Below are 25,441 nucleotides of genomic sequence, written 5' to 3' on the forward strand. Positions count from 1 at the left end.
GGAAATAATACGGCTGACATATAGCAGATGCTCAATAAATGGTAGCTATTATTATTTTCCTTAGGTCCCAGGAGAGAATATCATTAATAATCACTGTAGCAATATGCAATGTAGACTGCAGGAATTAGTATCAAAATGTAGTACTGCACCCCTATGAAACATAAGCAGATGGTATCCTGCTGGAATCACTGACAGCCGGTATGGTCTAATAAAATATCACTAGTGTATGTATCTTAAATTTAAACACACTGATAGCAAGCAAACCACTTAACATTTCTGGTACTCATAGAAAAATAGTGCAGCATGGTGAGAAGGAATTGAGTAAAACATATAGTAGGAATGGCATATATATGGTATGTGTACCTTGACTGACACCTCTGTACCCATGGTGATTACGACCCATCACGGCAGCACCATTCTAGAATATTTTTGTGGTGACCACAGAATCCTTCTCAACACAGGAGTCCAGACTGGTACTGTCATTTAATAGGAGTTTCTTATCCCTGACCTACAGCTATAGTCTCTCCTTCTGAACAAATAACAGTATAATATGGATTAGATATGCACACAGTGGAGGGGTTTTGAATGAGAAGGAACAATGCCACCAGTAATCTGAAAAGGAACTAAGAAGTTGGAGGCATTCTCTCTATATGTGTTAGAGAAAGATCATTCTTTCATTAAGATTAACATAACGCCAAATTAAAGGATTATCACTTACCTCTGCCTCTTTTTTCTTTTTCATCATTTTTTGGGCCTCAAGTGCTCTCAAAGCACGATTCGATGCAGGTTTAGGAATCTGTATGATAGCTGCTTGGATTTTGGCCATTATTTCATTTTGTCGTCTTCTGCTCAAGCGTTGCTGAATACCCCATAGACGTTAGTTTAGTTATTCCGTTCATCAGAATAACAGGCCATGTTACACACTCACAGTTACACATATATACATTTTTCAGAACTCAGCAATTTACCAATGGACTAGGTGTCACAACTGTGTAATGTTAGGAAGCAGGTATCAGTATGACTCATTTTGAAAAGTATGATATTAAAACACAATTTGGGGGGCACCTGGGTGGCTCACTCGGTTAAGCGTCTGCCTTCAGCTCAGGTCATGATCCCAGGGTCCTGGGATGGAGCCCCAAGTGGGGCTCTCTGCTCAGCGGGGAGCCTGCTTCTCCCTCCCCCTCTGCCTGCCACTCCCCCTACTTGTGCTCTCTCTCTCTCACTCTCTCTCTCTCTGCCAAATAAATAAATAAATCTTTAAAAAAGAACCCCACAATTTTGGAATCCTCAAATTATGCCTATCAGATGTGTGTATCTTCATTCTAGGTGATGACACTGAAAGAATAATAAAGGCGCCTCAGATACAAAGAAGAATATAATTATTTCCCAATTCTACCTTCTGACCTACCCCATAATGTAAAGAGAAAATGCTGTCTCTAAAGATGGTCTGAAGAGAAAATTCCATGTAGGAGATGGTTTCTAGGAGGACCTCCGGGGAACCCAGGAGACATGACAAACTTCCCCAAAATTTAGTCACACTTAAACAATGAGCTCAGAGGCTGCTTCAAATATTGAATTAAATACTGGATTATGTGATACCATTATTAGATCATCTCTTCTCTACCTGCGAGTAATTATTTTAAGTAGAACATAAGAAGTGAAAGAAAAAATAGTGAAAATCAGACAAAATATTTTAAAGAATAGATGATTTAAGAAGTAACATGTAAAGCTAATTATGATTTTACTACTAAAATATTATATTAGAACTAATAAGATCATTTTTTCCTAAATCCAAAGAAACTTTAATTAACCACTAAAAAGTCAAAAATTATAAATAAATTAATTTTTTTCTTCATTTTACTTTCTAAAATATGAATTTTTTTGTAGTTGCAATATGTTGATCTTTTCTTCTTAAGAAAACCAGGAAGACATAGGCTCTCCCTTTCGTCTTATTTGCTCCTTACCATTTTTTTTAAGTGAGAGAGAGAGAGCACAAGCAGGGGGCTGGGGGGGGGGAGAGGAGCAGAGAGAGAGGGAGAGAATCTTAAGCAGGTTGCACACCCAGCATGGAACCCGCCATGGGGCTTGATCTCACGACCCTGAGATCATGACCTGAGCTGAAATTAAGAGTCGGATGTTTAACCAACCAAGCCACCCAGGTGCCCCTGCTTCTTATCATTAACATAATTTATTTCAGATTTAATGGTTTCATATTTCCTTTTTCCCAACTTTCTTCGAACACTTTCTGCATTACACTTAGGACATCAAAGTCAGACAGGCTGGTTCCTTCAAAATTAGAGTATCAGCATTTGGTCTTGACTTAAACATTACTTTAAGAGTGCCTTGTCTCCTTACCATGCAATGCAAGGGGAAGCCCGGTGCTTTATCTACTCTCTGGCAAGTCATGAGATCATTCCAGAGTTAGTCTCTCATCTTTCCCTCCCTCTGCACAGGGGGCTGACTACATTCAGGATATGTTCATTTCTTATAATTCTAAATATATGAATTTAAAAAGTGATTTATAGTGCAAGGAGAAGAACTATAATTCTTTTGCCTGAGTTTACACATTCCATATACGTAGTCACCTGACATTCTCTTGAAAATCTTTAATGATTCCACATACCATCATGTTCTCATGTACTTAAAGGCATAGGAGATCATTAAAGATTTTCAGAGAAATTTGAGAAGCAGTGGGGAGTTAGTCAAATCAAAAAGGGCCAGAAAGTAGGCAAGAGATGTTTAAGGGGTTTGGAAAAGGAAGCAAGCAGGCTATCACCCCACATTGCCAGGATGAGAAAAATGAGGCAGGACAGGAAAACCAAGGGATTGCAAAAGAGGGAACACAGAGGGGGGAGTGCCCCCTGTACATCCCTTAGTGGGGACAACCGTCCTAAGGCTTCACTGGAGTAGTTAGTAGCAATCCCCCATCGCTGATGCCTCTGAAGCATTAATTTCTACTGGACAACTTAAAAAGAGATCAAGTTGTCCTACCACTCCAGAGAATGGCAGTTCTTGTTCTTGGTCACAAGGAGAGGTGACGGCAGGAGTGGGAATGGAGGGAGAGTGAGGGAGAGAAAGGTGAGAGCAGGGTGGAGCCTGAGCAAAGGAATGTGCAACTTGTGCTACATTAATGTGCAATTAATGTGCACATTAATTGTGCACTTATTATTATGTGCACAAAATTGCACATATTAATGTGCAATTAATTATGCAATGTGTACTATAGGCATAAGTCGCAAACAGTATACACTATGCACTAATGAGTTTCTGGAAAAATCGTACTATAAAACATTTTCAATATTAAAACAGCTTTGTTCTTCCTTGAGTTTTTGAAATTTTTCAAGTTTCTCAAAATGCATGCGGACAAGATCTTCTTTCATGTGTTTATATTTTTCTTGAAACCTGTGTGTAACCCGCATCAGATTGAAATCAGTTTGACGTGGTATCACGTTTCTAAGTCTCTAAATGGAGAAAGCAGTTCAAAATATTTCATTATTAGAAAATAAAATGTATATTGTCATTAAAAGCACACATAAAATTTGTCTTCAAAATTTCTATGAATTACTGTTGTTGATGGTTAAAATAAATTCAAGCCCCATACTAGTCACTCATATCTTTAATTTACATGAAAACAATAAAAACATGATTTGAATCCTTTCTTATAAACGTTTCATATATGCTTTTATATTTTTTTGCCCTGAGTTTAATTTTTTTTTTTCTGGGTTTAATTTTTAACGAATGGCATTTGAATTCTCAGAGAAGTACATTTTCACAAAAATAATTTTATAAAACCAATCCAACATATAAGAGATAATATAAGAGCCCGATTCCTTCTATAACTTAAGCTACATCCTAGTAAAAAGTGAAGAAACATTAAAACTTCCAGGCCACTGGAAATGAGAGTCTAACAGTATAAGAGAATGAACTTCAAAGATGATTATAAAATGGGGCACAGAGCAACATGGCTAATGGATTTAACTAAAACTTTTATATCCAAAAGTAACCTCCTTAAAAGCTGAAAGACTTACTAAATTTTTGTTCAAATGGAACTGTTGCTCAAACCATTTTTGGTTCTTGTCTTCTAAAACCACCTCAGCAGATACAGGCACTTACTTTGAAGATCATTTAAGGACCTTTCAGATGACTTTGAGCCCTTACTCACCTTCCTGCTCTTCTCATCGTTGAAAATGGCCTGGCCTCCATCTTCACTGAGGCAACAAAGGATGTAAGGTCCTTGAACAACCTACTCCTCTACTTCAACACATTTCTATATCTTTGGCTTAATTATTATCCTCTCCCAACCCAGGAAGTACGCACTGAGATATGATGTAGCCTACGGTTAAGTGTGTGGCTCCAGAGTCTCTCTGCCTAGGTTTGTTGCAACTTCACCACCTATTAGCTGCATTAAGTTGAGCAAGTTACATAACTCTTCTGCACCTCAGTTTCATCATCTGTAAAATGGGAATAATAAAAGATAGCTATCTTATAAGGCTATTGTGAAGATCAAAGGAGATAATATATATACACTGCCTGGAACAGGGCTTTGCACCTTACTATGTACAACCAATAAATTTGAGTCATAACTATTATTATGTAAGAAACCTGCATTTTCCTCCATCTGGTATCAAAGAAAAAGGCATGCCTAGTTCTTTCCTAAGATACCTCCTCCTCCACCTGGACCATCAGCTCCTCCACCTGGATCATCACCTCCTTTCTTCTCCAGAGGACCTTGTTCCACTTGGCTCTCACACCATTCATCTCCTGCCACTGGTTCTTTTCCTCAACAGGCCAGTTGTCCCAGTCTCTATGTCCACAAAGGAAACAAATAACTGCACATTTCTCACCAACTTCTCTCCTGCAGCCACTGTTCTTACCTCCACATTCCTTGAATGAACAGTCTATGCTCCTGGCTGCCTCATCTCAATTTGCTCTTCACCTCACCACATTCCACACTACTCCACTGAAATAGTTTTCTCTCCTGAAGCTCTAAGGGGGTGGGGACTTTTCTTGTGTTGATTGTTGTGCAAATGCCTGACATACAATAGGAGCCCAATAAACATTTGTTCAACAAATGAATGACTGACTCTGGAAGGTCACCGTGGCCAACATTAAACACAACGGTTTCTTGCGGGCCTCAACTACACAGCTCTTTACCGCACTTGCTCCTGTTGACTGTTTTACACTTTACACTTAATATTGTTTCCTTAAAACTATACATTAAAAAAAAAAAGCCTAACCCTGGGGCAGGTAGAGATAATCAAGCTTGTTTCAGCATCTGGGAAAATGGAGGCTGAGAGCGTTCCAGGGATTGGCTCAAAGTTACTCAGCTTTGCAAATGAAGCAGGCAGAAGGCAAGACCGAGTTCTTTGGCTGTAGGCCTAATCCGATTTCCAGCTCTCTGTGGGTGCTGAGCTCCTTCTGCCACCAGGCTCTTAAGGACATCCACTAAGAATAGACAAATCTGAAAGTGGAGATGGCCCTCACATCTATTATGTCATTGTGTCTTCAGAAGTTCAATTTAAACATTTAATTATTTCCATTTCTATTTAATGCATTGGATCGGTGCAGCACTCCCCATTATCCTAGAGGCCTGGAAAAGTTAATGCACTTCATTTGCCGTAAGGAAATAACAACAGGAACCGGAGAGAATTGTCAACTAAAAAGTTGTATCAATCAGTCAAAACACACTTGATGAGTATTTGCAACGTTCAAAGCATTGTACCAGGCATATTCCTTGAATTGGAGGGACTAAAACTCTTGTGAGGCCACGGACAGATAAATCATGAAAGACAGCCACACTCTGAACAGCAGGAGGCTATCACCAGAGAGCGAGAACTACCCGTGCCCTAGGAGTTCCACAGGAAGAATCCATGTGTGCTGGGAAGGTTGCACAGCAGTGGATGGAGAAAAGTTTGTGGGAAGAGGAGAGATGAGAAGTGTGAGCTTGGGTGAAAGGGAGGGAAGAGCAGAAATACACAAGAGCGATTCAAGGACAGGCTGAGGATCAGTGTAGAAAAAACAAAGACTCGGGCGCCTGGGTGGCTCAGTCGGTTAAGTGTCTGCCTTCAGCTCAGGTCATGATCCCGGGGTCCTGGGATCGAGTCCCACGTCTCCCTCTGTTTGTGCTCTCTCTCTGACAAATAAATAAATAAAATCTTAAAAAAAAAAAAAGAAAGAAAGAAAAAACAGACTTTATCCTGAGGACTATGAAGAAACACAGAAAGACAGATTGAACCCGTTTAGTGAAAGATCTTGAATGTCAGTCCAGGTTGGAGAGAGGATATATGCAAACTGGAAGGTTTCTGAGCAGAAGAACCCCGTGCAAGTGGAATTTAGGAAAGATTCATCTAGCAGTCAATTGAGCTCTGGCGGGAAGCCGGAAGCCAGGGAGACATGTTAGGAGGTTGCTGCAGTAGTTCATGCAGGGATCTCAGCAGGCAGGACAGGGCCAGAAATGGAAAGAGAGGAGCAAGGCATAAAAACACTGCAGATTAGGAACAAACAGAATTTGAGAAACTATTGGTAATGTGGATAGCATGGAGGGAGACATCAAAAATGGGTAAATGAATTGAAAGTATTAATACAAAACAAAATCCAAGTATGGCCAAGAACATCCATAAGGGATGCCATTGCTACCCAATGGGGCTTCTTTGAGAAGGCAAAGTCACTGTCATTTTTCTTTCCCAGGTCTTACACTGTGATATGCTTCTGTCTCTTTGTGTACTTACGTCTCGGAAAGCCTCACTTTTCATGCTTTGCTGTCTGATGTTTGCGGGGGGTTGCATGGATTGTATTTCCACTCTCGTCAGTCCACTTTTCTTCTTTTTCTGAAGAACAATGTACAACTGATACAAAAGTTTTGTTGCTGCCCCAGGCTTTTCCATGATGATGTTGTGGGCCACATTCTGATCAAACTGCACACCCAGAAGGTGAAGTGTTGGCTCCAGGCGAGAAAAATTATTAAGTTTGGCATTTGAAACTCTAGGCATTAAAATAGTTTCCATAATTAGACACTGCCACTGAATTAAAAACAACAAATATCAGAGGCATTATCATGATTTACTATTATGAATTATTCTATGTTCTTGTCAACATACCATTCCTCTCTAAAACCACTCAGGCATGTAAATACATTGAGATTTTCTACTGTCCTGAACTCCACCCATTTATTTCTCTTGAATGGTGAAACTAAGACTCATTTTATACATTTTTCTGCTTAAATACATGCAAGAATTTTTATAAGAGGTCAATACAAAAACAGATAACTAAGTGCCTTCTTCTAAATGGAAAAACAACTATGGTTTTGAAAAATATTTTACTCAGAAGGCAAAACTGTAATTTAAATTTCCATTTCTTTAAATGACATTATTACTGGAGTCTGAAAATAGCCCTAAATGTTGCACTGACAACTTTAACAACGATCCTCTCAGGCACCATCAGAAATATTTAATTAAATAATATTAGCTAGGCAATCACACTAATTCTGTAATCTTCAGTTTAAAGTTGATATTACTACTTTAAGAATCAGTAAAGACTTTCTAATTTTAAGTTATTTTTGAGTCACCTATGAAATTTTAAATAAGTTTATTAAAGTCTTACAAAGATGAATAGGATGTAGTCCCTGCCCTTGCGGGGTTCACAGCAGGAAAAACAGATGAGTAAACAAGAAGTGGTAAACTGAGGTAAGTGTTGGAATACAGGTCTCAAATGATCTAGGGCTGTTAATAAGTCTATGAATCCAGTGACAGAAGGAAAACGTTGGATGCATTTTCAATTCTTGTGCCTTTCCATGTTCCAACTAAAAGCAAATATCAATCTTAACCACTGGCCTATTTCCTCCTTACTTTAACTTCCTAACATTCAGTGACATTCTTTCACAGAAAAAATATACTGAATATACTTGAATATAAGTGAAAGTCCCACCACGCCCCCCCCAAAACTGATACTTTAGAAAAGAGGGGTTTGGCACATATTGGGCAGAATTTCTGATAATAGGGTTATTCGTTTGGTAACTTCATTTTGGACTATAAAATTATTTGGGGAAAATACAATGATCTTCATTACCTCAGTTAAGTTTTTAGAAGTTTATAGAGATTGCTTCACACTTAAACTTTATATACTGTTGCTAGTATACTGTTTCTCAAGAGGTTGCTGTTTTTGTTTTTTGTTTTGTTACCACAGATACCACTGAAAATCTTATGAGATCCATGGAACCTGATCCACAGGAAAGAAAACACACACCCAGGCAGAGACACAGAATGTGTAGGCCATTTTCAGATGTTTGTGAACCTCCTAAAATCTAGCCTAAAAGTGCCCATTCACCACAAACTAAAACCCATGGTGCAAAAGGAGGTGGGCCTGAGGGACTATATGAATGATTTCTAAATATGAAGGAGGAGTCAATAGCATGGGAAGGCCAATGTCAACAAAAATAGTGATGCAACAGCTTGAATTCCTCTCCCAGGTATGTGGTCTAATTTACTTCCTATTTCCTCTGTTTACTGTTATTGTTTTAACAGAAATATTTGGTAAAGTGTACCTGGCATATCAAACTACATCAATAAACTCTGAATAAAATATTTTTAAATTAATTAAAAAAGAAGCAGTTCTCAGAGAGGAATGAGAAGAAATAATGACTGCTACAGGAAATCTCACAAGAGTAAACATATTTTTAGGTTTTCTTATGTCCAGGTTTGCAGTTTGTTCCCCCACAAGTGACCCTGCAGTTTGACATAACACACATCTGCCTAAAATGAGGGGAATAAAGCAGACCGTGCTTGAAAAGTAGAGCTCTAAAAGGCCAGTGAGATCCATGACTTGTGCTTGCCTTCCCTGGACAGGCACCTGATAGCCCGTCTTGCTCTTCCACCACAGGTATTCTTTTACTCCTTCCCTATCCTCAAAGTCCCGTGTCTTGCCCACCATACGTATTTGGACAGGTGGCCAGAGAGCCGCTTGTCAGAGCTTTGGCCTGGGTCGTAACCTTGGGCTACAGAGATGAGGGGCATCAAAATTCTGGAGGGAAAATCCAAAAGCAAACACTATCCATTTCCAGATGTTATCAGAACCTAGCCCTGTACCCAATAAAAATGGAGAACACTTCCTCTCCTCTTACTTGATTTTTACACAGCCCCAAGAATGCAGTGTGAACCTGTTAGTATGAGGGATCAGCCACACATTAGGCTTTAAAATGGCTGTTATGAACTGGCTGAAGTACCAGGTATAACAGTACTTCTCTCTGCAGGTTTTTAATATATATTCCAGATTTCTAAGCAAGCAAAATTGTAAGAATGTAACTGGTGTGTAAATTGGTGGAAGTCCCTGGGTGGCTCAGTTGGTTAAGCGACTGCCTTCGGCTCGGGTCATGATCCTGGAGTACCGGGATCGAGTCCCACATCGGGCTCCCCGCTCGGCGGGGAGTCTGCCTCTCACCTCTGACCCTCCCCCCTCTCATGCTCTCTCTCTCTCTCTCTCTCATTCTCTCTCTCAAATAAATAAATAAATAAAATCTTTAAAAATAAATAAATAAATAAATTGGTGGAAGTCCACTCTTGTCATAGCAGGTGCTCCATCAGTATAGCATGATGATCAACAGCTGTTTCCGTATCTGGAGAAACCATGAGGACATCTTTGCTCTGGAGACAGAGTACGGGATGTAAATGATAACCTCTGAGGGAATAAGAAATACATTCTGGGAAAAGTCTTCTCCTTCTTTATGTGCAGTGTTTGTTTGTTTTTTAGCATTTGATGACTCATTTTTCTTATAGCAAATTCCCAGATTTTGTGTGTATGTTGCACAGAGGGTAGCGAGTGGGCAAGGGGAGAAGAAGGGGGTTGTCTTTTTTTTTTTTTTTTGCTTTCTTTGTTGACTGGCCAAAAACATGCCACTGGTAATTTGAGCATGGAAAGGTTTTTCCCTTTCATAAAAGGTGGAAGGAAAATAATCAAGAACAAAAAATCTCAATGAGGCAAATCCCATCCACTGTATTATTTTTCTCACGGGCAAGCAATGCTATTTGTAGAATATAACATAAAAAACAAATTAATAAGTTCATGGTAACTGATGTGACATGTTTGTTCATGATGATTTTTAGCATTATATTCATTGTGTCTCATATTTTGGTTGCCACAATTCTTAGCTGATTAGTTTTTATTTTTTGTTTATTCCTTTTCTAGGACTTAGAGGAAAAATCATATTTTCTTGTGATTTTTCTAAGACATAAAACATTCTTAGGATTTTTTTTTAAGATTTATTTATTTATTTGCGAAAGAGAGAGACAGCGCATGAGCGTGCACAGCGGGGAGGGGCAAAGGGAGTGGGGGAATCCCAAGCAGACTCCCCACTGAGCACAGTGTGGGGCTGTATCCCATGATCAGGAGATCAAAACCTGAGCCAAAATCAAGAGTCGGACACTTAACTGACTGAGCCACCCAGGCGCTCCCATTCTTAGGAGTACTTAAATTATTTGAAGTATCTGATACTTGTAGCTTTTATTTGCCCAGAGATTACCTATCTTCTCTCCTCCTTGCCACCCACAGAGGGAACACATCTTACAAGGTAAGTAGAAGCTGTCGCCCCAGGAATATCCATGCTCCTTTACTTTGTATTCTTTTATCCTATTATTCTCTAAGGCAAATAACTTCAGTTACAAGCAACGTTTATATTTTAGACTAAAAAAACTAAAAATATTAGGCAAAATCCCCAAATCACGAGCCCTCGCATTAGACATCTGACTAAAAAATAGCTTTGACAAAGAAGGATCCTTTTCCCCACAAAGTACACTACTACAAAGGTGATATCCATGGATTTGCTGATCCTTCTTTAAAAGACCATGTACCCCTGGAAAAATAGTGTGTTGTTCCAAGAATTCAAGATGAATGGAATTTGGTTGTCAGAACAAGTAGGTCCCTCTTCTCACATTAAGGAATGCAGTGACTCTCAGTGGGATAGAAAGTTAGTTCTTTGCACTGGGTGAAAAGCAGGGCTGTTGCACATGATGTTACTCAGGGCACACCCCTGTGCAAAGGTGGGGCAAGAGTGTGAAGCTGCTTTGTGCTCAGCTTGCTACGCCTTATCCCTGATGCAAGGCCGTTTCATACAAAAAGGGGTTCCTCTCCTTAGCACAAAGGCCTCTCTGTTTACTGAGCCCTGTGTCTTCACAGTTGTGTCCATCCAGATGAGGTCCCTTTTTCCATTTAACACAAAGGGTCTCTATGGCCCTGCTGACAAAAGTTAATTTAGTATACCTGAAATACTACATACATCATCTGGTCAGAATGGTGCTTTAAGTTTTCTAAACAGGTATACTTTCTGACATCATTCATTTATTCAATAAAGAAACATAACTGTGTGCCAGCTATAGGCCAGGGACAATGCTTGGAGCACAAGGAATCCACACACAAACATACTCCGCAACTTTCAAGAACTGTAACTTAAAACAACAATGAGATACCACTATACTCCTATTAGAATGGCCAAAATCCAAAACACTGACAACACTAAATGCTGACGAGGACATGAAGCAACAAGAACTCTCATTCATTGCAGGGAGGAATGCAAAATGGTATAGCCACTTTGGAAGACAGTTTGGTGGTTTCCCCACAAAACTAAATATACTTTTACCATATGACCCAACAATTGTGCTCCCTGTTATTTACCCAAAGGACCTGAAATTTTACGTCCATACAAAACCTGCACATGGATGTTTACAGCAGCTTTATTTATGATTGCCAGAACTTGGAAGCAACCAAGATGTCCTTCAGCATGTGAATGGATAAATAAACTGTGGTACATCCAGACATTGAAACACTATTCAGTGCTAAAAAGAAATGAGCTACCAAGCCATGAGAAGACATGGAGGAAATTTAAATGCATATTTCTAAGTGAAAGAAGCCAGAAGTTCCAACTATACGACACCCTAGAAGAGGCAAACTATGAAGATGGTAAAAAAAAAAAAAAAAAAAAAATCAGTGGTTGCCAGTGTTGGGGTAAGGGAGGATGACTGATAGAGTGTAGAGGATTTCGGGCAGTGAAAATACTATGTATGATACCGTAATGGTAGAAACAAGTCATTCTACATTTGTCCAAACCCACATTATGTATGACCCCGAGAATGAACCCTAATGTAAACTATTTACTTTGAGTAAACATGTATCATTATAGGTTCATCAGCTGTAACAGATGCAGCGCTCTGGTTGGGGAGTGGGTACTGGAGGAGGCTATGAATGTGTCAGGGCAGGGGGTTAATAGGGAATCTCTATGCTTTCTTCTCAATTTTTCTATCAATCTGAAACTGCTTTAAAAAATAAAATTTAAAAGAAAATAGGCAAGGATTGCATGAACATTTCACCAGTGAAGCTATACAAATGACTAATAAGCACATGAAAAGATGCTTACCATCATTACTCATTCGGGAAATGCAAATCAAAATCACAAGAGATACTTGCCTCATACTGACTAGACAACTATAATCAAAAAGACCGTAACAAGTATTGATGAGGATGTGGAAAAATGAAACCTTACATTACTAGCGTGAATGTAAATGATAATGGGCACTTTGGAAAGCAATTTGGGTGTTCCTCAAAATTGTAAACATAGATCATGTAACCCAACAATTTCACTCCTAGGTATACACCCAAGAGGAATGAAAACATTTCCATGTAAAAACACAATGTTCATAGCAGTGCTGTTCATAATAACTAATAACTCGTATCCACCAATTAATGAATTGATAAATGAAATGTGATATATCCAATTGAAATTATTCAGCAAATAAACAGGAATTAAGAAGTACTGATACATGCTATAATATGGATAAATCCTGAACACATTATCTTAAGTGGAAGGAGCTAATCACAAAATACACATATTGTACGATCCCACTGATATGAAATGTATAAAATAGGCAAATCCATAGAGACAGAAAATAGATAAGTGGGTACCAGGGGTCAGGTGGTTAGTGGTGATGGTTATGAATATACTAAATATGTAAATATGTTTAAAACCACTGAACTGTACGCTTTAAACTGGTAAATCATGGTCTGTGAATCAGATCTCAACATAGCTGCTATAAACAAAAAATATTACAGGGTTTTTTGTTTTTTTTTTTTTGTTTTTTTTTGTTTTTTTTTTTTTGCCAGGATACTATAAGTTGCTTCATTTCTCTTAAAAGAAAGAAGAACCAATTAACAAAGTTGTAGCTCACTATCCTTTAACTTTGGGAGCTAAAGCCATCCAAATGCCAAAGGAATTGACCCTTTTTAGGAAAGAATTTATCTCACTAACCTGCTTTCTGAAAATTCTGAAAAATCACCCTGAAGTTCAAACTTGTGCAGAATTTCTCCAATTAGATAACCGCTGGAAAATGACTTTGCAAATGACTTGGGACCTGAATTTTGAAACATAAAGATAAAGAAGTAAATTATAATGTTCCATACAGAGCACAATTATTTTCATTTTATATGCATAGAGTAAAACTCCATACCATAACTTGAACTCAAAATGCCATGGAAATACTTCTAGAAACATCCTTTAATAATCAAATAAAAAGACTGAAGTTTAATAGATATGTCTTATAAAGATCCTTAAATAAATATAAATCGATATGTGAAGATACAAGAAATTTTGAAAGAAACACAACTTTTGGCCAAATTAAACAAAATACAACCAATAAAATTTATCTAAACAACCTTAGACCTGAAGTCAAGGCTTCAATTTATTTTACAAAATTACACTCTAATACCTTAGTTATCAATGCAATCTATGGATGATGATAGCATATTCTAGCCAAGTGAGGTGCAATCTAACTTTAGTAAACTTTAAGACTTTATTTTAACCTTTTTACAGTGGAAATTTTACAAAAACCATCTATCTGCACCTTCTCAAAAAAAAAAAAAAAAAAAAAAAAACAACCTACTGAGCATAATCAGGCTTTCCCTTGGTAGTTCCAGAGGTTACTGTGATCTAGTTTTTGTCCCGCACAATGACAGAGACAGCCAAGAGGAAAACAGAGTTTGGAGCCAGGGACATCTGCATTGGAATCTTGACTCTGCCCCTTACTAGTTGTGCAACCTCCGGCAAGCTGCTAACCTCCCTGAGTTCCCGTCTCCTCATCTCTACAACAGAGATAACCGTATCTCTACCTCTCCTGAAGAGCTATTTTCAAGATTAGAGGTAATATATATGAGAATTGCTTGGTACCATACCTGCCACAGAGTAAGCACATAATGATAGTGCAGAAAAAAATGTGTTAATAAAATTTGCTTTTTAAAAAATGTCCTTGGTGGTGGGTCACTTCTATTTTTCTTATAAAGTGAAGAATATCAGGTTACATGTTATTCAAGGATGATATGCAAAGTTGATACACAAAATAAATTATGCTATCATTTCTCAAATGATTTCAAAATCCTCCCAAAACCTTCAACTTGCTTCTATCAGGGTCCTTTAGGCAACAGCAGTCCAAGCACTAAATATCACTGAGGTATCGCAAGCTCATTTATACCAGATTGTTCTCTTTTATCTATTTGACCAGTAATAAGGTGGCTAATTGATTATGTAGAAATAACATCTCTTCCTGATTTGTAGAAATGGAACTTGGTGTGTGGTTCCGGGGGTGGGGGTGGGGTGGGGGGGTGGTGACGTGAGTCGCTCCACAAGGCCACTGCCCAGAGGCCTTACTCAGCATACTACACGTTCTCATAAGAACAAAACTCTTGCATATCTGACACCAGCCCGCAATTTTGCCCAAAGCTCTCCTAATATTTGTTCTCAAAATATTTTATACTCTTAATAATACCCCAATTCTCAGGTTGAATCAATATATAATAAAGTAGTTAAAAATGATGTCAACTATGCCCATTGATTCTATCTACTTAGGGTGAACTCCAGAATCATCCGGCATCAGAATCTATTGACTGTGTCTTCTGGCATCAGACAGTAGTAGTATTTGAAGCAACTGAAACCCATATGGCTCCTTCCACGACCAAAGGGCAGAGGTGTGCTATCTCCTCCTCCTGAGTCATTGCTGCTTCCTCCTTTCCTCAAAGACCTGACACTATTGGCCACCAATGCTGTCACCTGGTCTTGGCTGCCATCACTGTCCTTACTGTGCCATCTGGATTGCTCTCGCTGCATCCTGCACCTCTTCCGTCATTGCTTCCTTCTTTCTGGGTTGTTTATTTCCCCCTTTCTCTCTTCCCTAGTCCACCCTTATTTTCCTCTTAGCTTTCTGAGGAGCCATTGGAAATACAGCCATTGTCAGACTATGGGTATCTATTTATAGTCTAAAGACTCTTGCTTTGCATTCAGCAGCTGTTGCTCCATCGCCTTCAGGTAGTTTGTATTCCTTCTCTTCCTCCCTCTGGATTTTGCACTATGTCCACTGTTCCTTAGACTGAATGCCTGAGGTCTAGTCCATGAAGAACCGGGGAATATCTGTATCCTGTTCTGTCACACTCAATGTAGTAGGCAAATGGCCTTTAGTAAACTGTTTGTTAGACAAAGGTCACAGAAAAATAAAATCATAATCCATTGCCTTTGAAATGCATTACCTATTAATAAGGCAATTCTGAAATGAGTAAAATAGAGGCATTTGTGGGTATAAAGAATAAAGAACATTAAACACTTCTTATTTCATTGTCAAATAGTTTACTACCAATAAACAAGTACAAAAACATCTTCTGCAGGTTTGTATGCATAGGACACTTCAGAATTACTGCGTGCTGCATAAGCAGAAAAGAGAACGGTGAGTGAAGAATAAGAGCAAATGCGAAAACATGTAGAAAAAAATAAAAGAAGAGGAAAAGATGACTACCTGCAAGAAATTAGACAGGAAAGATGATGAGGAGAACATATATTAGCTAGGAATATACAGATTAAAAAGTACGAGAAGACAGAGAGGAAGCTAGAGAGAAAGAGAAAGAAAAAGAGAAAGGGGGAGGGGTATGGGAAAGAAACAACAAGGAAAAAAAGAAAAAAGCAAAGGAAAGTTTATTCTTGCCCTTTGGTTTGTTATATTTTTTCTTCCCAGTATATGTTCCTGGCGACCATGACTAATTCCACGATGGCCACCTCTATAAGTTCATTTGCACTAACAACTGGAATTTCCTGTGGGAAAGAAGAGGCAGGTTGACTCTAGGACAAGATCAATGAATAATCTGAGAAAATAAATAAACCGTGGGAGCCCAGTGATATTCTGCATCCTGAGCTCTAAAGTCATTTACATCTGGGACCAGGTCATTCAGCAACAACTCAACCCTGCCTCCGATTTTCCACACTGCACGCCTGATCCCTATCACAATGGTTTTCTTTTGCTGAAATCTTTGATGTGGGCCTTTCTGGAAGGTCTGTATGAGGAAGGATACAACAAATGAAACGGCCCGTGTGCTTCCCACCAAAATGACCCTGAGCCAGTTGGGGAAAGCACATAAAGGAGATGAGCCTTCTGTATTCCAAAATTATGGTAAGAAGGAAATCAAAGTCTCTGGAGAAAGATTCTCTGGGTTTGACTCCTTGTTCATTTACAAGGCGCTGGATTTTGGGCAATTATAAAAGTCTCAGTTTCTTGTCTTGAAAAGAGGGAGAGTGATGCGTTCTACCTCGTAAGAGTTGGTTTGAGAATTAAAGGAGATAGTGCATGTAAATGCTTAGCATAATTCCTGGCGTATAGTTAAGTGCTCAGTGACAAATTTTTATTGTTATTATCAGTGCTTCCCAATTTAAGATAACATGTCATATTAATTACATAATCTCTAAGCTCAATGACTACAGTACAGACATCCTTATTTAAAAAGTAATTCAATACTCAGAGGGCAAATATTTGACATTGTCTTTAAAGTCAAGTACAAGCTCCCCACTCCCCTTAGGTCCAGACCAGGTATATCACTCCCATCAGAAGTACGTGTAATCAAACATAGTTGATTCCTACAGCAAAACATTTCAATGGAAGAAATAATGACTAAACAGCATGACAGCATTTCTGGTTAAGTTCTGCCACCAAATGAATAAAGAGATACTTGAATTACGGAATTATAAATAAGGGTCTATAGACCTATACATTCTATGCTTAGTGGTCTTCACTCTTCCTTTACTAGAAAAGCAAAGATCTAGTCTGCATTATCCACCATGTTTGAAAAGCCAAACGAATTTACTTCCATTTGAGAGAGAGAAAAGCAGCTGCTGATAGCTTGGCACTGACCTGGCCCCATCAGGCCTTGGTGTTCCTAGGAGTTGGCCTGGCATTCACAAGCTAGGCCTTGGCATTCTCATGCTGAACATAATCAATTTCATAGCATGCCAACACCAGACAAGGCCACGCTGTGACCCTGATAGATCGAGACAAAAACAAAATTCCTTTGTAATCATTCTGTAGTCAGACCCAAGCAGTACTGTCCAAAACTCAGAAATGCCCCTATTGTAGCCAGTATGAGTGTTTGCTGCTTTTTTACTAATCATGGCTTTGTCTTGCTTTATTCTCTCCACTTCCTAGATAAGACTAACTGAAATACCCAGTTGTAGAGTTGCCTACGCTTTTTGGCATGGTCCAGTTCAGAGCAAAGCACTGCGTCCTTGAACCCTCCTCAAAAAACACCTAACACAAGCCTAGGTGCTTTAAGTCCTTTCTAACACCCGCTTACTGAACGACCCGTGGCTCCCCACGGTATGTGTTTTCTCTTGTTGGCCACGAGTCAATAAACCCAACTTTGTTCAATGATGGGTGTGTGTCCTGTGGTCTCTGGCTGGAGGACATTGAAAATTTATTTTCCTCCAGTATAACAACAGGATGATCAACTCTCTCCTTTGAAGACATTAGCATAATTCTCAACATGTACTATGTGAAACAAAAACTCTATAACATTCTAATTTTCTTTGATGGTTAAAACATTGGGTGGCATTCTTTTCTTGGGATTTCATATCTTAAAAATGTTGACATTAATTTACACAACAGCCTTCTGTTATCAGATACGGTGTCTCAATTTTTAGGCAACGGAAGCCAAATTTTCATCAAGGAAAATGCTGCTGAGCTGGCCAGGAAATACCAAAATCTGTTGTATTATGAGAAACAATATATTTCCTAAGGACTCTGAGGGAGGAAAATGTGTGGTTTAATGACACCAGGTTAAATGAGGAATGAAGTAAAAGTGAGCAGGCCCAGAATCTACTGGTAACTTGCCACTACCTAGCTGTAAAACCCTAAACAAATCTCTAAACACATCTGATTTAATTACCTCATATGCCAAAGAAGAATTAAATGATGTCTAAGATTCTTTTCCCTATCTAAAGTTATGAGTCTAGAATATGGTAAGGTCACAGGCCAATAACAGGTCACCATAATACATTATAAAATATTATATATAAATAAACATTCAGTAGGATACTTTACCATCTCTGTTGTGTTTCTCAAAATAAAATTTGATGCTTTTGAAAGGTCTGGACATAAGACCTAATCAACAAAGTATAATTAGTGCACAAGAGGGCCCAAATAAAGAATGTCCCTAAAATTTGGTACAAATAGAAAATATGACTCTCTAAAAAAACTACTAAGATTTAATATAAAAGGATAAAATTAGCCACCTATGGAAACCCACTTGTAAAACAAAATTAACAAGGAGCATAGATTATTTCTTTTTTTTTATTATTATGTTAGCCAATCTCTATTCTGAATAAGGTTAATTAATATATCCCGAGATTATTAGCTACCTGATGTGTAAAAAATTTAAATAGGTAAATTGTGAGCTTTAAGAAATAATCTATGCAAGAATGAAGCAATTTACCTATTGTGAGCTTTAAGCTATGAACTATGAACTATGAACCTATCACAGCTACATAGATAAAAATATCTCTAGGGCGCCTGGGTGGCTCAGTTGGTTAAGCGACTGCCTTCGGCTCAGGTCATGATCCTGGAGTCCCGGGATCGAGTCCCACATCAGGCTCCCTGCTCAGCAGGGAGTCTGCTTCTCCCTCTGACCCTCTTCCCTCTCGTGCTCTCTATCTCTCATTCTCTCTCTCAAATAAATAAAATCTTTAAAAAATATATATCTCTAGAGCAGAGAAGTAAAACACATCAAATATTAGTTGATTTGAAGGTTCTTTTGGTAACATCTAATTTCTGATTATCAATGACAAATCTGACATAAATTTGATCTTCTTCTGAGTGTATCAGCCCATCAAAATGAGGCATCACGTACAATTGCCAGTATAAGTTATTTTGCTATTTTTTTCCTCAGGATAAATGGGTATCCTGATTTATAAAATCAAAATGTAATCTCAGTTAGTATGAAACAATTCCTAAAAAATTGCTTAAAGTAATAAAACAGAGCTTCTGAAATCACAAAGATGGGGATCAAAGTACTCAGGGTGACCTTCTCAAGAGGAACAAATCCATAAAGTTCAGCCTAAAATAATACTTTACTTTGCCTCACTGGCACACTCTCATGTAATAAACAATTAGTTACTAAATACCGATTATAGGACAGGCGTGATAGTAGGCATTATCCTAAAGTAAGAGACAGAAGAAAAGTTGAAATAATATTCATTGAGTGTCTAGATCTAGTTTAGATGTTAGGCACTGTGGTAGGTGTTTTCCATTTCCAATCTCATTTCAGATCCTTCCAAACATAGAAAATTTTTTTCCGTTTTTCAATTGAAGTGTAGTTGACACACAATGTTACATTAGTTTCAGGTGCACAACATAATGATCTGACAACTTTATGCCTTATGCCGGACTCACCCCAAGTGTAGCTACCAGCTGTCACCACACATCACTGTTAAATACCATTGATAAGGGCGCCTGCGTGGCTCAGTCGTTAAGCGTCTGCCTTCAGCTCAGGTCATGATCCCAGGGTCCTGGGATCGAGTCCTGCATCGGGCTCCCTGCTCAGCGGGAAGCCTGCTTCTCCCTCCCCCACTCCCCCTGCTTGTGTTCTCTCTCTCGCTGTGTCTCTCTCCGTCAAATAAATAAATAAAATCTTTAAAAAAAAAAATACCATTGACTATTTTCTCTATGTTGTACCTTTCATCCCCATGACTCATTCATTCCATAACTGAAACTAGAACCACTATTATTCTTACTTCTCGGGGCATAAAAGTGGGACCTAAAGACAATTATTTATATTTCAGATGCTAAAAAATTGATAGAGAAACTTAACTGTCCCAAATCCAATTTTCTTTTTGTTACACCTCTGTTATTATTGACAACAATGTTTAAGATTTTTGAAAAAATTAAAATATGTATAATAAGATATTTACAATTTTCAATATAACCACACTCAGAATCCAAAAGAATATGGATTATCTTGTATATACCCATGTTTACAAAAGATCTGATCTGTACAATACATAGAATTCAAATGTTTCCACTCATTCTTGGAGAATGTTCAGTTATGACATTCCATTGCTAGTTTCCTCCTATAGTGAATTCATAAGAGTTTTGTAAAACAGAGGCAATGCTTATTCTTGAAAATAATTGAGAGCTCCTAAAGAATTTTACAGCAAATCTTTTAGTAACATTACTCTACATTACTTTTTTTTTCATTATAGAAACAATTGCTTAAAAACAACTGCTTGAATTTCAGATGTAATTTTGTGTTGAGTAACTTTTTGTATTCCAAGACATTTTGTTACCATATACATCTAAGCACCATTCTCTAGGAGAAATGGTCTAGTTAAATTAAACTCACTGGAGATCCTTAGCTTTGGTAATAAAGCTTTGAATCTTCATATGTTGAGACTAATCAAGTCTCTGGTGACTCCCAGAAACCTCATTAAGTGGAGGGAGACGATTCTTAATTGAGGATCATTGGAATTTGTTTTCTTTATTGCTGACACTCAGGGTAGTCCAGGCAACAGGAAATTCAATATAGTACGCTTTATCCAAACTGACTTCTACCTTTCAGAATAATGCAGAAATCAATCAGCTTTAGCTGCCTTGCCAATGACTGAACCATTACCCAGCCTCACCAAGACAGTGTAAATGCACTCATTTGGCATTCTCATTGTTTTCTTTGTCCTAGCAAGCAACATATGGACTGAACCGCTTCTAAACCAACGCTAATAAATCCACTTTGCCATTTACCCATCTGGGAATTAGGTTATACCTTGCGAAGTTAGTTACAACATGCCTGGGTGGTTGAATTTGTGTACTTCTTAGAACTTCAAACTGAACAGTAATCCTTATAAAGGGAGCTCAAATGAATACACTTGAGAAAGTTGAGGTTTTAAAAAAATATATTCCCTCACTGTAAATTGCAATATACAATATACTGCATAAGAGCACATGTCAAAGATCTAGCTTCAAATTCTAGCTATAGGATCCACTAGATTTGTGATCCTGAACAAATAACCAAGCATCTTAGCTTCTTTTACTCATCTTTACAGCTGGAACAATGCCTCCTAGGGCCTTCCTTTGGAATTCAAAAACAAACAAACAAAAACCTATGTAAAGGGCTTAGCATAGGGTCTGGTATAAGTGCCTAAGTGTCTAATGATATTTTTGTTTATTTTTGTTTATTATTTTTTCATTTATAAAATTCATTTAAGAAAATAACTCTTATGTAATCCTCCCTAATACCTTATTAGAAGATGTTACTAATTTCAGTTAAAAGATGGTAAACATCTTTTTCTCCTAACTTGTCATATGAAGTTTGATCTTTTTTGATTTTCTGTTGGTAATGCTATGTTGAATTTTCCTTTCAAAATATGAAGGCAATGCAAGCAACAAGCCAAGTAACACTGATGTATAAAGAAAAGCCAGCAATCTTCTCCTTTCCTGGGGTAACCAATATCAATACACTAGTTTATATCCTCCCACACTTTTCTCTACGCTTACAAAAACAGACAACATGAAGATTCATGTATATGTCTCTCCACATATCTCTCTGTGCTAATATAAACAGATAGATGTGTGTGTGTGTGTGTGTGTGTGTGTGTGTGTGTGTATCTGTATTTCCTAGTTGGTACAAAAATGGAATTATATTCATCACAGTAAGCTATAACTTTTATTTTCTACTTGACAGAAATACGTGAATATCCTGTAGGTCAAAAGTATAGCACTCACTCATTCGTTCTAATAACTGCATAACAATCCATAGCACGGGTACAGCCTCATTTATCCAAGTATGCTACTACTGAAGCATATCCAGATTGTTTTCCATTTTTTTGATTTTATCCCTACAATCCATGTAGCAATAAACATCCTTGTTCAAATATCCTGACATACTGGTGATTTTATTGTATAGTATGATAGCTTCTGAAAAGTGAGATTTAGCATTTATTATGTCCCAAGCATTATTCTAAATGCTCTACATTTATTATCTCATTTAATCTTGACACAACTCGATGAGCTATTATTATTACTCCTATTTTGAGTATCATGAAATTTAGGTAAATAAATTGCCCAAGGTCACCAGCAAGTAAGTGGTGGATAAGTGATTTCAACCCAGGCAGTCTGGTTTCCAAATCCTTCCTCTTAACAGGGCCCTTATAGAGAAAGTTGCTATATTACTTTCTCCAGAGGTTGCCGTGTATAGTCCTTCCATGATAGTTCCTCTGAACAGTTCTGAGCTTTCCACAATACACCATAAAATATCTTATCTAATGACCAGAATCAACAACTGGCAGTGTGCTTCCTCAGGTGCACAAATTCTATCTTGTTTGTTTCCAAACGTATCTGAGTATGTTTCCTATAATCTGAAAAGCCTTTTACAATATGGAATCTGGTTATATCAGGGACTGTCTCTTTAGACTCTGGTTAGCAATTAGGATCAAGAAATAAATATGTATTCCTAATGAAGGGGATGCAGAATATTGCAGCCATCTCTGCTAACAACTTCAGGGAAGCAGACACCCGGAATTTTCCATTCATAGATTATATTGTTAAAATTCTTACTTAAAATGTCTCCAGTCTTTTAATCTTCACAGAAAGAAGTAATTCTTCCTCTTCCTCTCAAAACCAAAATCCCCAAAACTAATTACAATTATAATTACAACTAATACAATTACAATGGCATACTGCTGTTGTTATGTTTCTTATTAATTTTATTTACTTTTCTCAAAAGTGTTTCAATATGCAATAGAGTCTTGGGGACTTGACCAAAGGGTGTGGTTTTTTTTTACTAATCAAGTAAATGAAGCAAATTAAACTCAGCAACCCGTAACTGCTTTTCTTTGGAAGAGTGTAACTTAAGGGAATTATATTGCATTTTGGCTCCGCTGGTAAAAAGGGAATTAAAAAAAGTGCTAAACATTGTGCTGTGATCAGCATCATATTTTAGGTGAGAAACAGTGACAAAATGGGATGATCATAGAATCCTGTGAAAGAATATATTGCAGTTCCCAGGGAGTGTGTGGGGTGTGGTTTGGCAAAGAAAAAGTCTAGGGTTTATGCCTCAAGAAATGCAACTGGAGGTGCTCCAACATTAAGGAGCCTAATGCTGATGACGAATATCTTGCTGCTTCAGAAACACTACTAGTCTAGCAAATTCTATGGTTGACCTAAGGTCGGGTAGGCACTATTGCCCCTCTGGTAGCAACTTGGCGTTATGCAAGGGTGCTTCTGCGAAAACAGACTGAAATGATTTGGGCTGAAAATCTCTTGCCTTGAGCAAAAACTATACCAGCTGGAAAAGGAAGTGCTGAAGAAACAACAGAAAGAAGGTGAGCGGGAGGATAGTGCTCTGCTGGAATTACTCGGCTGCCCTAGAAATTGCCAGCATGTACAATTGCCTCTGTGGTTGTGGGAGTTAGAAACTTTGGACGGCTGCGATAAAATCAGATTAGTGAATATGGTCAGCTTTAGCCAAGAGTGAAGAGTGGTCGGAAATAGCTAATGTTTGTAAAATTTGAGCTAAAACTGCTGCATTAACTCGTTTCACCCCCCCCCCCCCCCCGCCGCCGCTAGGTGGGTAGGTACGAAGAGTGTGATCGGATCTATTTTATACTGGAGGAAACACACTCAGAGAAGGTATTGTAACTTGTCCAGGGGCACACATCTAATAGTTGGCTTTAAGGCTTCATATTTCATTGGCTTGCCAGCCTACCATGCTTCTAAGGATGTGAAGGGAATAATGTCAGGGCCAGATTATTGAGTCCAGCAAATTCTTCTCTCCATAGGAACGAAGGATACCTCCCTAAACCCTCTGATGGCTTAGAACCGCACCGTAGATCAGAAACTGCGGGCTTGGGCCCACCGTGACGATGGGTAACTCGGGAGCGGCAGGATGGGGATGGGAGAAGCCGAGGTGACTGGGGCCACCTGACGGGCCTGGGGCGCTGCCGGGCCCCGCAGGCACCTGGACTGCACAGCTCGCGCCTTCCCCGCCACCTTCCATCCGCACGCCGCTCCCCGGGGCTCTGCGCCCCGCTCGCCCCTAGCCCGCTCTCCCCGGGCCGTGTCACTCACTCACGGTCTGGGACACCTTCACCTCCTGGTTGAGCCACTGGCACAGAATCTCCGACATGGTTCGGCCTGCGCCTTCTACGGTAAGCAGGTGTAGGAAGGCGCGGGAAACCCAGCCGAGGGCTCCGCGTCCTCCTGTTGCCAAAGGCAACTCGTTGCTAAGGAAGCGTAACCAGGCCGGAGCCTGTGGCGGGGGGGGGGGGGCGGGAGGGGGGCGGGGGGGGAAGGCTGGGGCAAGAGGGGCGCCAGAGTCCAGGCGCGGAGGACGGAAAACCGTAGCCTGCCCCCTGCCGGCGGGTGAGCTCGAAACGTGCGCAGGCGCCGGGGCCCCCGCGGTGGTGGTGGCAGCGGGGACTGGGAAGAGGGGCTGAGAGGTGGGCGAGCAATGGTGGGCGGGCCGAGGGAACGAGGCCGGGAGGCCACGGCCTGAGCGGGGGCTTCTCGGACGGGCAGAAAAAGAAAGCAGGAGTCTTGATTGAAGGGGGATTTTCTCCCTTGTCCTTTAAGGGAATCTACAGAAACTCTCTAACGGCAGCCGTTTTGTAACTGATTTACAAATTACCTGTTCTGAGTGCTGTGTTGTGTGGCTAACCTGGCAAGACAGATTGTGTCTTAAGTATATTTTAGTCCCAGACCTGGTACAGGGCCTGACACCCAGAAGCATTCAATAATTTTTGTTAGTGGTGGCAGCACTAACAGGGTAATTCCTATCTCTGCAGTGTTTTGAGAGGTGAATATTTAATGAGCTGATTTTCTAGTCAAGTTTTCCTTCCAGATAATTATTTTTAAATGTATTTTGACAAACACTCTTACCTTGAGCGAACCCGAGTCAGGCTCGTTTGGATCTTCTCCTGGAGGCTCAAATCTGGAGCTCTGTGCTTAGCCTCCTTATTCAGTTTTAGCAAGAATCCTGCTCTGCGGTGTCTGTTTAAGGAACCCCCGCCTTCCATAGCGATCAAATTCTGCATCCCTCACCTTTGATATCTGCTCCCCCTGGCCTGCCTTCAGCAAGAATCCTTCAAGTCGGTTTAGCCAGAATCCCCTTGGCC

General features: G+C 39.2%; 1 protein-coding gene across 1 annotated transcript in view; it reads right to left on the minus strand.

The window, feature by feature from the left end:
- The window catches only part of SPEF2 (sperm flagellar and cilia associated 2), a 143,608-nt gene extending 119,155 nt beyond the window's left edge, over positions 1-24,453 (minus strand). The window contains 5 exon segments of the mRNA XM_088023707.1: positions 719-859; positions 3,291-3,461; positions 6,729-6,981; positions 13,286-13,388; positions 24,396-24,453. Of these exon segments, the coding sequence (XP_087879833.1) occupies positions 719-859; positions 3,291-3,461; positions 6,729-6,981; positions 13,286-13,388; positions 24,396-24,453 (726 nt within the window).
- Positions 24,454-25,441: the final 988 nt, after the last annotated feature.

The sequence above is a fragment of the Eumetopias jubatus genome, unplaced genomic scaffold (genome assembly GCF_037043125.1).
Source record: "Eumetopias jubatus isolate StellerSeaLion01/CBP00866 unplaced genomic scaffold, mEumJub1_p1.0 scaffold_5, whole genome shotgun sequence".
In the NCBI taxonomy this organism is placed as follows: domain Eukaryota; kingdom Metazoa; phylum Chordata; class Mammalia; order Carnivora; family Otariidae; genus Eumetopias; species Eumetopias jubatus.